We start from the raw sequence: 12722 nt of genomic DNA, 5'->3' as shown, positions 1-12722 counted from the left end.
GCTTCACTGTGATTTATTTTACACCCTTTTATCTCCCATAATGCATTTCTGTTGAACTCGTAACAGCACCTGGGACCTTCTGGCATTGCTTACGATGAATCGCATCATAATACACTAAACCCTTCCTCTAATCAACAATATAGAAGCCCTTTTAACTTCTGTTTAACTCTTAAGAGCTGATGAATTTATGTCTTACGGTGCCTTGTCATATTACTTATACATACAAAGGTCTTATTTCCTTTAAGTCTTTTAATCTAGCACCGGTTGTATTTCCAAACAAGTGTTCACTACTCCTGAACATTAAACCCATATATTAGAAATGTAATGAACATTAGCGGCTCTGCTAAATATTCCTTCGTATCAACCTACCAATCCTCTAACTCACTACACATGGCAAACAAGAAGAAAACACGCTCTTGCCAAATGATGGGGAGGAGTTCAACTCCTAACACTGATCAACAGTCCCGTCTGCAATACACATTAAGAAACACATTCAAAACCCACTGCTTTGCTTTTTTTTTTTCTTTTTTTTTTAACAGGTTGTTTTTTTTAATCAAAGAAACATGACAGTTTCACAATAAATAACCATGCATTGGACTGCTGCTTCTGCTGCTTCAAGAGGGGAACAAAACTAAAAACCAAAAGTCCAAACCCAAACTGAGAAACCCAGAGATGACAGGAGTTACAACAACTCTTTTTTTGTTCGGTTTTCTTCTTCTTTCATCTTCGTCGTGCAATATCGAACATGGTGAGGAAGACAGGGAGATGGGGGAGGAGTCTCTTTGCTTCTTCTTTTCTTCTTTTTCTTACAAAATATAGATCCAGCCATCGATGGTGTGTTCTAGTGATGATGATGGCTCTTCTTCATGAGAAAGAACCAGACTATGTACATGTGAAAGAAGGAGGAGGCATTGGCTTTTGTCTCAAATGATACCGTAGTGTTCTGCATATATAGTGCCTTACTTTTGGACCAGAACCCTTGGTGGTTGACTCTGCGTGGCTCTGGTCAACAGTAGCAGACTATAGGGAATAACTGAGATGTCATTTGAGATTTGCCCCTTGCGCGATGGAGGAGGGTGAGGTGGAACCTTGGGCATGGAAGGAGGTGGGGGCAAGCGCAGGTAGGGGGTGGGGGTGAGTGGGGCGGAAGACGACTAATGCTGCATTCATGCGGTCTCAGAATCTTGAAACTTCAGAGTTAAAAATGAACGCACGTTATTTGTGTAAGTGCTTCCTATTTTGATACTCTCAAGAGTGGGGAAACTCTGGAATCATCTTTGATCTACAACAAGTTTCCATGTCGGAAAGAGTTTCGTAGCTGCGAGCGCACATAAACGCCACAGAGGTGGATACCCCATCTCCACTAGGTCAGGAGAAGTGTGCCACTACAATGTCCGGTGAGGGAACCAGGGGACTGTTTCCTGAAAGCTTCGCAGCTGAAGTAGAACATCTAGGCCCATAGCAGCTCTTCCAAGTTCTTCATTCAAAGAATTTATGTACTACTTATGCTACAAAGTTTTCAGGGGAACTAACCTCAGTTAAATTCCCTCTGTCTAAAAAAAATAAAATAATAATAATTATGAAATTGCAGAGAAGACAATGTGTTTTATCTGTTAAAAAATAATAATAATAGGAATCCCAGTGTCTTTGACCCTCAAGACTTGGTTCATGATGATCTCTTGCCACACACTATAACATTGCTGAGGATCGATAGACAAGACAGTCCTTGAATCATTACATCAGTATGGTCTGTCCTGATTGCCTCGTGCTAGATTTTAAATGAATGAGTCTAGATGCTGATCTTGATCAGTTTCTCTCACCCCCCCCCCCCCGGTAGGATTTGGGGGACATCAGCTGGTCCTAGATCTGTAGCTGGCGGTAACTTGTGGCTGTAGTAGTAGTAGTCACTGCAATCAACAAAAACATGATTGTGCTGCATTGGGGATGGAGCTTCACACTTCATATGCTCTCTGCCAGGTCAACACACAGAATATAAAGCTGTCAGTCTATCAAGTCCTGAGGAAAAAATAAACAAAACTCATCAAACTAAGCCCCTCCCATTTCATATTATATTCCATAATACATATTGGAAGTGCTTAGCTTTGTGTTAAAAAAAAAAAACTAAATGGACGTCACTTCCGTTTCTGTTTACCACGTCATTTGGCCAAGCTATTTCATAAAGGCAGCATAAGACATGATTAGAAATAAAAAGACACAATGATGATCTGCCTGGTTTGGGGGGGGGGGGGGTGTACAGTCAGGGCATGATTTGGGGGAGAAAGGGAGAGGGGTATTGTTGTCGTGACTCCCCTGGCCAGGTCGTTGTTGCCCCCCCATCTGTGACGGGAATGGCCATGTCTGGGCGAATCAGATGGCACAGAAACCAGAAAATGGCTTCAACGACCCAATCAGAGGACATCCCGAAGAATCTCAAGGGCCACGAAAGCAGGCAAGGTATATGACCATACCTTATTGTAAACCCAGTATACTTCAAATTTAAAATAGTTTGTTTTACAATATCAAGTAAGAAAAGTAAAGTATTTCCCCATTTATTCTTAAATTCATATCATTTCATATATCTATTTACAGATAACTTTTTCCTTGTCCTTGTCGGTGTGTGTGTGTGTGTTCCTGTCTCACTCTGCAGGTGATTCAGTGATTCATTCAGTTGGGCTCCTTAAACTAGTTTGCCCAAAAAAAAAATTAACAAGGTTAGAACCAAGAAGAGAGCATCAAAATGACAAGGAGGGCATCGCAGGGGGGCATGGGAAATTATGGGGGGCAGGGGGCTTTTTTTTTTTTTTAAATAGTGGGACCGAGTAAAATGTGGGTCAGTGGAGAAAGGGTATGGGAAGTTGAAGAGAGAAACCAGATAAAAGGAGGGAGAGAGAAGGAGAGCACCAGAGAGAGATGGGGGGGGGGAGAGAGAGAGAGAGAGATGGAGCAGGGAAGGGAGGTGAAAAGGAACGGGGCGAGGGTCAAAGCTTCTAACACCACCACCCACCCCCAGGGAGGGGGGAGGGGGGAGGGGTCTGACGCGATAGAAGGCATTGGCGGGCGCGCGGGGGGTGGGGGGGTGTGTTGTGATGGAGGGGGGGGGGGATTTCAAGCCTAGCTGGGTCTCAGTTGCTAAGCAGCAGTTCTGTTGCCGTCTCCACGTCCCAGGATTTTGAAGACAAGGCCGCTATTACCGCATTCTAGAGGAAAGAGAAGATAATCAATATATCAGTCACTCATAAAAATCAATCAATCAGTTCATTCATCAATCGATCACCAATCATAGCCCTTTTGCATTTCGGCATCCATGTTCTCTAGTGTTATCCCCTACAGCGGTGACCATCAATCAGACTCCTGGGAGAACTAGGGGACGGTGTGCTGGCTTTGGTTCCGACCCAGCACTAAGACACACACACACACGATTAAACTAATGAACCACTCATGATAATCAAATCCTGGGTCAGCTGAAACTGCTGTGTTAAAGCTGGGCTGGAACAAAAAGCCTGCAGACCGGACCGGAGTTGGCCACCCCTGATCCAGAGAGGTTCTGCAGGAGGCGGGTTCTTACCTTATCGAAGCCCATGGCGCAGAGTTTGTCTATTTTGCGGGTGTAGTCAGGACTGGAGACGGGGGCGCCGCCGTACACATGGGACCAGAGCCGGGCCGTCTGTTTGAACATCTCTGGGTTCTGCTTGTACTGGAGCAGAGGAGAGAGGGAGAGAGAGAGAGAGAGAGAGAGAGAGAGAGAAACAGTCAGGCAGGCATCTCTGAGAGACAGACAGAGATAAGACAGATCTCTGGGTTCTGCTTATACTGGGGGAGAGAAGAGAGAGAGAGAGAAAGAGACAGACGGACAGACAGACACTTGCTTTGGACATACATCCACCAACTGTCAGTTATACTCACTAACTACTTCACCCACACTGCGTAGATCTGCCAACACAGACAGACAGACAGACAGACAGACAGACAGACAGACAATACCTGGTTAGCCACGACTGCGTCCTGGGGATCATCTGGTTCCGCAGCGGCGAGGAGAGCCTGTAGAGATAACAGCACTGTCCGCAGGGTCATAGCAGCCGCCCTGTGGTGGTGGGGGGAGAGAGAGAGAGAGATATGAATGATGAAGGCAGAGCGAGGGAAGAGAGACAGTAGCAAAACGATTCCTTTTGGGTAGACGCTAAGTGGGATCCTTGGGAAGACCCGACCCATGACCCTTACCTAACCCTAACCTAACCCAAACCGTAACCCTTATCATAACAGTTTCAAATATCAACTTCAATGGGGTGACGTCAAGAATCGGGCCGACACAAGCCTCCCCCCTTAGCATTTAGCGTTTAGCATTCCTTTAGCAGCAGGTCCCGTTCCAGCCTCTAGAGAACCAGCCCAACAGGTCTATGGAGCGGCAGCGCACCTGAACACCTGAGACAGGTGAGACACAGACAGGGCAGGTGTACGCCGTCTCACACTCACCACTGGTCTTTTAGAATGTCCAGGCAAATCGCTCCCGTCACCGAGCTGATGTTTGGATGCCAGATTTTAGTGATAAATCGCACCTGAGAGACAGAAAGAGAGAGAGAGAGGGAGAGAGAATGAGAAAGGAAGCGAGAGAGAGAGAGAAAGAAAGAATAAGAGCAACAGAGATGCATGAGAAACGTCTGGCCGAGTGAGCAGAGCGTCCAGCATGAGATGGAGGAGGGGCGCACATACCTTTGGCGGGTTAAAGGGATACGTTTCTGGGATTTTTATTTCGAGCTGAAACCTGCCACCTTAGAGAGGAAGAAGAAGAAAAAAACCAAAGCACACACATTTCAGATCATGCAAATAGAACTAGCATAAACCAGAATATCACTGTGTGTGTGTGTGTGTGTGTGAGAGAGAGAGAGAGAGAGAGAGAGAGAGAGAGAGAGAGAGAGAGAGAGAGAGAGAGACACGTATCAATCGAGAAAAAGTGAGCGCATCAGATAAAGTCTAACATCATAGTGTGTTACATTTGGATGGACGCAAGCACATACCTAAACTCCCCTCTCATTCTTTCTCCCTAGTAGAACCTGGCTTCGGGCCAGGGTGTGTGTGTGTGTGTGTGTGTGTGTGTGTGTGTGTGTCTCACCTTCATACGGCGTGTCTGGTGGTCCTGCTATCTCCCCCCTCAGCTCTGTAAAGTTCTCATCAACCAGATCTACTTTTATCTGGTTTTTACTTGTCTGTCAGAAAGAGAGAGAGAGGTGTTAGAACTTATCACTACATTGGCTGGATACTTGAGTTTCTGAATGAGGCACTGTTGCTCGTTCATAATGTCATGAGTCCACTATCGTCCACTTGCCTCTCCCTCTCATTTTAGGGAAATCGTCCAGTGAAATGAACCACAGAGTAACAATCGTGGCGCACAGATAAATAGTACATGTTGTCTTGAATCGAACAACTTTATTTCATGATGATGCTAGCCAGTTAGGCCAAAGGAACATTGCCCAGGGAGCCCTTGGCTAACTAGCTAGCCCATAGAACTGTCAGACAGAATGTGACATGACAACCGTGAACTTAAGAGACAATATAGGACGTGATCTGATTTCACTTCGCTAGCTAGTGATGAAGTTGCCCATGTCTTGCCAAGTAAACCTGTATTCAGGCTTGTTTCGCAAGCTATTACGAGCTAGCTCATAGTAGAACAACAACTGAACTGGGAAGCTGTCAAACTAGCACAGCAGGCTAGCAAAGCTAAGCTAGCTACCCATCCAGACCAGTGTTAGCGAGCTACAGAAGACAACTTGCCCGCAGCTAGCGAAACCGGTAGCTTCTCGATGAGTTAGCTTGGTAAACATGACAGAAAAAGCATTTAGTTACTATCTATCCAGCCACTCGGAGTTGGGCAGTTCGGCTCCACTAGATTGGTTTTGCTTTCCTCGCTAGCTAGCCATATGTCATAGGCCTGTCCTTGTGCCAAATCCTCGATATTTCCTGAACTCACACCCTGTTTAGCTGACACCGGGGAGGTTGTCCCAAATGAAAACCAGCCACAGATGACTCGCTAAACTTCTTCCACCCGGGCCTCGCTTTTGCTGCATCAGACTAGCTAGCTAACGTTAGCTAACATGACAGCTATGGACACAATACAATTTCAATTGATCCTTATAGAAACACTTTTTTGGCACAAGTGACAGTAAAGACAGACGTAAGGAAATTAGCTGGCAAACCTCTTCGCTTTTGAGAACTTCTTTGAACTCCCGTTTGATCCTTTGGACCGCGATGTTAGCCATGGTTCTGTCGTCTCGTTGCCAGTCGCTGCACCTGAATCGGGCCTCCCTGGGCTGTCTGTATCTAGCTTCGGTTGGTCTCTCGGATCCCCCCTCTCTCCCTCTTCCGTGCCTATCTTCCTTTTCTTTTCCTTTCTTTTCCTCTTCAACAACAGCACCCCTTTCTTGAAAACAAATGGCGAGTGGCGACCCCCAAATGCGTGCGCACAATGTCAGTCTGGAAAGATGAACAGCTGAGCCACATTGAACTAGAAATTCTCATTTGTGAGCTATTGTGGCAAGCGTGATTTGGTTGTTTTTGTCCTGGAAATATTCAAGCTATTTCTATCACAACCCCAAACAGCTGCGTAGTCATGTGATACGATATGGCTTGTCTGGACATATAACTTTTTTGTATTGCTGTAATTGTGAGATCATTGTGATATTGTAATCAGGGTAATTTGGGAATGGTGCGTCGTGTAAATGCATACAGTATGCGCCTGTCTGATTGGTAGTCTCTCTTCCCAGTGGATACAGTTGAGACATTGGTGACAAATCATATTTTGTGGTCTATATGCTCTCTCTCTCTCTCTATTCAGTTCAATTCAATTCAAAAGAGAAACCAATGTTGCCAAAGCAGTGCAATTTCAGTTAAATACATGTTTTTCATAGCAATACACACACACACACACAGACACACACATTCACACACACAAATAACATTTTAAAATAAATAATAATAACAATATCTCTCTTTTACTGTGATGTATTCACTGTTGCTGCATCGGTCACTGAAACCATTGTTGATCATTATTGTCACAGTCAAGTCTTTGTCACTTGTGGCCGACTAACTTTATGGAAAACCATGAGGAAGAACCAGGATCTTTTCTTTTGTCCAACAGAAAAGGCCCTCCGATTTTCCAGATATATCTAAATTCACCTGGGGGTCTATTCAGGAAAAGAAAGCACACCACATTCCTGAGCTTGTTTGCCCGTGTCCCCCACCCCCCACCCCTCACCTTCCTCACTCCCCCAAATAAAGAAAGTATTATCAAACCAAAGGTTTAGTGTAAGTCGTGTTGTAAGGTGCAATGCCCAATTATTTTATTCCAGTCCGTCAGTTTATCAATGTACTCATAGAAATTCGGTTCACCATCAGCCTCTAAGGCAGTGGTCAGGCTACTGTCCATGACTAAAATAATAACTAGAAATAGATTTCAGTCGACATGGATCTTTGATGAAATAGCTCATCTGTTTTGTTTGTTTACTGTCACCTTGCTGTTTGTGATTGGCTCAAACGAAAGTCTGCTTGGCCTCACCACCAATCGGAGACGTGAGCGCCGAAAAAAAACCCACCCAAGATCGCCGAAGTACCCGGATGTCTCGCGGGACAGTACTGACGTGGCTCGCGTGTATCAAAACACGGGAAGGCGAGTAGGCAAGCAGGCGCACCATCAGCTGGAATTTGATTGCCGTGCAAAAGATCCCAGTGCGGGCTGCTGTGTGTGTCCTATGTGCGAGTCCACCCTCGAGCAAAAGATCCAACAAAGAGGAATTTACTGCCTTTGCATCGTTTGTTGTCCTTAAGTCTCAAGTAAGTCGCGTCTCCCTCTTACCGCATGACAGTCTTGTCAAATAAAGAGATACAGGGTCCTCTGTTGAGTACACACACACACACACACACACACACACACACACACACACACACACACACACACACACACACTCTCTCTCTCTCTCTCTCTCTCTCATACACACACACACACACACACGCACGCACGCACGCACGCGCACAGTCTTTTTAGACAGGACTTTCTGACACGCTGTTTTCCTACTGTGAGGTTTGAAATCTGAGTCACCCTCTGTTGAAAATGAAATTATAAACCATTGAAAGTAGGACAGATGCATTGTTAAATTGTATGTTCTCCCCCCAGTGGACTAGATTAAGAATCAGCCTCTATTCTGGTGTGTGTGTGTGTGTGTGTGTGTGTGTGTGTGTGTGTGTGTGTGTGTGTGTGTGTGTGTGTGTGTGTGTGTGTGTGTGTGTGTGTGTGTGTGTGTGTGTGTGTGTGTTCTTCCTCCTGCTCCTGCTCCTGCTCCAGGTCTACCTTGTGAGACATGGCAGAGGGAGAATTTGACCCCTGTGAGTGCATCTGCTCTCATGAGCATGCCATGAGACGACTCATCAATCTGGTAAGGGTGTGAGAGAGAGAGAGTGAGAGCTTCACGTGAAAAGGTGTGTGTGCGTGCATGTGCACGGTGATGTTCTGTTGCATTTCTCTCTCAGTCTGGAGTTTCTCTCCCTTCTCTATTGTAGGCTTGACTGTCTCCTTTGTCCTGTCCATAACAGTGCCTTAACTACTGTATACCTGGCTTGTTGTGTAATACCTCAATTCCCAAAATGTCAAATGTCACCCCTGCTATTCCTGAGACGGTTCACTACTGTTGAACAGGGCTGCATATCACTGATTGTGATGTGTAGTGCAGTACTTTTGATCACAGCAGCCTGAAGTGGTTCAATGACTCCCCTGTTGTGGCTACCTTGTGGCTGCTGTGATCAAAAGTAGTGCAGTACAATTTCTATTTGTAGGACGACTGGGGGGGGGGGGGGGGGGGCTAGGGGCCTGTGGCCAGAACAGGTTGAAGATTCTTGCTCTATCGAGCTGCTACCAACGGAACTACAGCTCCACCTCAGTCCACCTCAGTCAGCTTACTGCACATTCTAGTTCAATACCGGGGGGGGGGGGTTAGATGTTGCTTCTTAGTGAGGACTGGAGACATGGTGAAACTGTGGTGATATCTTCTAGATTAGACCCACGACTAACTCCATCTCAGGAGGGACGCGACACGGCCACTTACACTCATCATGAACAGCTGGAGCAAGCAAGCGAGGGAAGCCGGGGGGAGAGGTAGAAACAGAGGAAAGAAATAATGAAGAAAGAAAGAGAGAGAGGGGTGGATAAAGAGCATAGGGGAAGGGAGGGGGGCTGGCAGGAGAGATTAGGGTTGGGGCTATCAATGACAAAGTTAGTGAAAGAGAGAGAGAGAGAGAGAGAAAAAAAGAGAGGGAGGGAGGGGTGGAAGAATGAGAAACAGAGGGAGAGAGACGGTGGGAGGCTCTGAGTCAGCATATCCTGGTTCCTGCTCTGTCTGTTTGTCTTGAGGGCCGACACACACACACACACACACACACACACACACACACACTCAGCCCAAGGACTGAAGGCATCCTAGTCTAACTTTAAGCAGTGTTTCCCACCGTGTCACTGTAATTTATGTTTTCTCACTGCTTTGTATACCTGGAAGTTGTTGACTTGTCTGGTTGTGGTTGATCACATTTTCTTCACCACTATGTGTGTGTGTGTGTGTGTGTGTGTGTGTGTGTGTGCAACTCTTTGCCCTAAGAGCAGGGATTAGAAGGTTGCCTCGGAGTTAAGTTGTGCCAGCCATGTGATCTCACTGGTATCCGTGCACATGTGTAATGTGCGTGGGGAGCGGTAATTGGTACAGCAAAGTCCTGAGGGCTTCTTGATTTGCCTCCAGAAGGAAGGTGTTGTTGTTGTGCAAACAACCACAGCTTACACCAGGTTCAGTGACTCGAGGAAAATGTGAAATATGTAATCTGAAATCAAACAAACTGGTCAGATTACAGGGATGCGATGCGGTCATATTTGATCCTGTAGCTGAGATGATTTCTTGTGTACGCAACACCATTTCCTTCTTTTAAATGTAGGAAGTACATGTTTTGTGTATTTCACAGCACCTGCATGTCCTCCTCTCGCCAGAAGAGGGGGACAGTAGCCTGAGAAATTCCATGAGCTTGTTCATGGTAGAATAACCCAAAACTGAGAAGTTATTTCTCGGTTTGGCTTCTCTGTACATACGAGCATGACTACTCAGTAAGCTAATGCTCTCATCTCTCCCTCTCTCTCTCCCTCTCCCCCTCCCCCCTGCTGTTTTCTCCTCCTGGTTTCTCTGTCCTCCAGCTCAGACAGTCCCAGTCCTACTGTACAGATAATGAATGCCTTCTGGATGGTACGTCCCGTTTACAGAGAGAGAGATATATTGTTGTACTTGATATATTTTGCACTGCATACACCTTCCCTTATATTGTTAATAATTGCTAATAAGTCAACCCAATTACTTGTCGCATGCAGTGAGTTTATTGTATATTGTATATGACATTGAGACCCTGTGCAATCGAAGCATTTCACTGCTCTGCTCTCAGAGTATGTGACAATACACCCACTTTGACTTTGCTGTCTTAAAGTTCATCCCATAATAAGTTCCATTCATGCACAAGACAGACCGGCCAGTCAAGTCAAAAAATGTTAACACACTAGTAGAAAATTAATTTTGCACGCTTCACAATTCTGACAGACAAAGGCAACACTAACCAGTCTGGTAAGTCTGTTGACACTCTGTCTGTCTGTCTAAATTGTGAAGCTTGCCAAATTAATTTTCTACTGGTGTGGCTGGCCAGACTGTCTGCCAGTCTGAATTGTGAAGTTCGTTAAAGTGTGTGTGTGTGTCTCCAGTACCGGGCCCTACTGGGGCGCTACCGGGTCCTGGTGGGTTAGTGGGAGGGGACCTGACTGTTCCTATGTTGCTGATGGGCTGGATGGTCCTGGCCCTCCTCCTGTTCCTTCTGCGACCCGCCAGCCTCAGGGGTCCCCGGCCCCAGGCCACAGGCAAACCCACTGGACCCCACAACGTGAGTTTACACCTAGGCTTTTTGTCAGTGATTGTTGTTCAGTTGTTTTTCCAAACCAGATTTTCAATTTCAATCACACTTTGCTTTAAAGAACAATAATTGGGACACGCATCCCAAAAAACCTTAAAATTCTTTATTTATCGGTTGAACTTTGCTCCGTCTTGTTCTGGACAGAGCCGTGACCATGACCCCCCAGCACCGCCCGTGGACTAGCAGTGGAGCCGAGGGAACCGGAGTTCCACCAACGGTTCTGACCAGACCCAGACAGCTAACTGTGACCCGGACCCCCCCCCCCCCCCCCCCCCCCCCCCCGCACTCTGTGTCAACCTTCACACAACGATGTTACTGTCTTCTTTCCTTTTCTTTCATATCTAGTTTTTTTTTTCTTTTTTTCTAGCCATTTGGTGGTGGGATCTTCTGCCTGTTACTGAGGCTGGTGAATAGGGTCTGGTGGTTAGCTCTGATGTTCATCGAGAACAACAACAACGTCTCTTGTTCTCACTATGAGCAGTGCCGGCGCTGACCATTTTTCAACTCTTGTGCCGATATTTAGCTCTTGAAATTTTCACCTGACCAAGCCAAAGTTAAGGAGTGGGTTCCGAAGGGTGGCAGGGAGAGAGGGAGGGAGGGAGGAGTAGAGGTCGCTTGGCAAACAGGATGAAGGGCTATTCTAGAACATTCCGCAGCGATGTCACAATTCTCAATAGTGCCAGTGATGTCATAGGTTAGCTTAGCTGTTTACGAAAGAACGAGGGGCTGGGGCAGAAGGGTTACAATGTTCTAGAAGGACGATTTGTGCCATTTAAATTACTGAGAGGTTCAAATAGTTCAAACTACTTCCTGGAATAAAAAAAAAAGATATTTTCTTTTTTTTTTAGCGTTTTTTTTGGACTAAGATATGTAAGTAGACTTAGCTGATCAAATTCAGACTGGGAAAATGGCGGACGAAAACAGGCAGTTTCAGCAACTCCTTTTATAGATGTCTCTGATTCAACTTGGTTAAAATACGCTCAGTCTGTTAATGAAATCTATATGCCAGTTTTAGAATTAAGTCTTATTGAATCATCTCTTTTACGGTTTTTTTCCCACGAAGAGGAATAATCAAAAAGAGAAATGGAGAGTTTCTGAAATCTATTGTGGGTCCTTCAGTGGTTGACCTACAGAGACTCCTGAGAGTCAAAAATGTGTGTTTAAAAAAAATAAAATAATAATATTATAATAATAATTCAAAACTCCCTTCTCCTCTTCTGCTATATGACTTGTTAAGAATATGTATGTATACCTGGATGTTCTCAAAGGGTTGTATAGTACAAAGACAACAACAGCTGTGTATGTATAACAATATCGTATGATAAGTAGCTTGAAATTACTCAAATGTTTTAATGGCACTTTTGTTCCAGTACTTTTCTTCTCTGTTTGACTGTTAATGTTGGCAGGATGTTGTCCTGATTCTATACATGTAAATAACGGCCTTGCTCCGAGACCTTTGCTGTATCCCAATAGCCTTTCCTCTCTTCCTCGCATCCTCTCTCCTCACCTCCTTCTCAAGACTCATTGGAGGAGATTATCTAAGGGGGAGGAACCTTAGATGTGATCCTCCAATGGGGTTTGAGGGAGGAACAGAGGAAAGGCTATCGGGACGCACCCCTGGGGCTCTGTTCCAATCACTTTAAAATGTGTCCTTAACTCCTCCTTTCCTTGAAGTCATCACTTTGTAGTGAAGTCTGCTACAGTACAGATCAGGGGAGGCTGGTGGAGGCAGAAATCATCGGAGGACAGCC

At 45.6% G+C, this 12722-nt stretch overlaps 2 protein-coding genes across 2 annotated transcripts; one reads left to right on the top strand and one right to left on the bottom strand.

Moving 5' to 3' along the window:
• Positions 1-2: 2 nt before the first annotated feature.
• ube2kb (ubiquitin-conjugating enzyme E2Kb) lies at positions 3-6635 on the bottom strand. The gene is made up of 7 exons (XM_083693024.1): positions 6189-6635; positions 5108-5201; positions 4708-4766; positions 4471-4553; positions 3982-4081; positions 3566-3694; positions 3-3197 (listed from the first exon to the last, which is right to left on the bottom strand). Exons 1-7 carry the CDS (start codon positions 6249-6251, stop codon positions 3123-3125), a joined length of 603 nt encoding a protein of 200 aa, XP_083549150.1. The 5' UTR covers positions 6252-6635; the 3' UTR covers positions 3-3122.
• Positions 6636-7635: 1000 nt separating this feature from the next.
• smim14 (small integral membrane protein 14) lies at positions 7636-11239 on the top strand. The gene is made up of 5 exons (XM_083693030.1): positions 7636-7821; positions 8330-8420; positions 10214-10262; positions 10766-10941; positions 11116-11239. The coding sequence occupies exons 2-5, from the start codon at positions 8346-8348 to the stop codon at positions 11152-11154; spliced, it is 339 nt and encodes a 112-aa protein (XP_083549156.1). The 5' UTR covers positions 7636-7821; positions 8330-8345; the 3' UTR covers positions 11155-11239.
• Positions 11240-12722: the final 1483 nt, after the last annotated feature.

The sequence above is a fragment of the Argentina silus genome, assembly GCF_951799395.1.
Source record: "Argentina silus genome assembly, chromosome: 21".
NCBI classification, from domain to species: Eukaryota; Metazoa; Chordata; class Actinopteri; order Argentiniformes; family Argentinidae; genus Argentina; species Argentina silus.
This window is presented reverse-complemented; position numbering and strand designations above follow the sequence as displayed.

Coding starts and splice junctions, on each gene's coding strand:
- ube2kb (XM_083693024.1), bottom strand. CDS start 6,251: ATGGCTAACATCGCGGTCCAAAGGATCAAACGGGAGTTCAAAGAAGTT. Junction 4,082..4,470: donor GACATTCTAAAAGACCAGTG/GTGAGTGTGAGA, acceptor CCACCACCACAG/GGCGGCTGCTATGACCCTGC. Junction 3,198..3,565: donor GCGCCATGGGCTTCGATAAG/GTAAGAACCCGC, acceptor TCTTTCCTCTAG/AATGCGGTAATAGCGGCCTT.
- smim14 (XM_083693030.1), top strand. CDS start 8,346: ATGGCAGAGGGAGAATTTGACCCCTGTGAGTGCATCTGCTCTCATGAG. Junction 10,263..10,765: donor TAATGAATGCCTTCTGGATG/GTACGTCCCGTT, acceptor GTGTGTCTCCAG/TACCGGGCCCTACTGGGGCG. Junction 10,942..11,115: donor AACCCACTGGACCCCACAAC/GTGAGTTTACAC, acceptor TGTTCTGGACAG/AGCCGTGACCATGACCCCCC.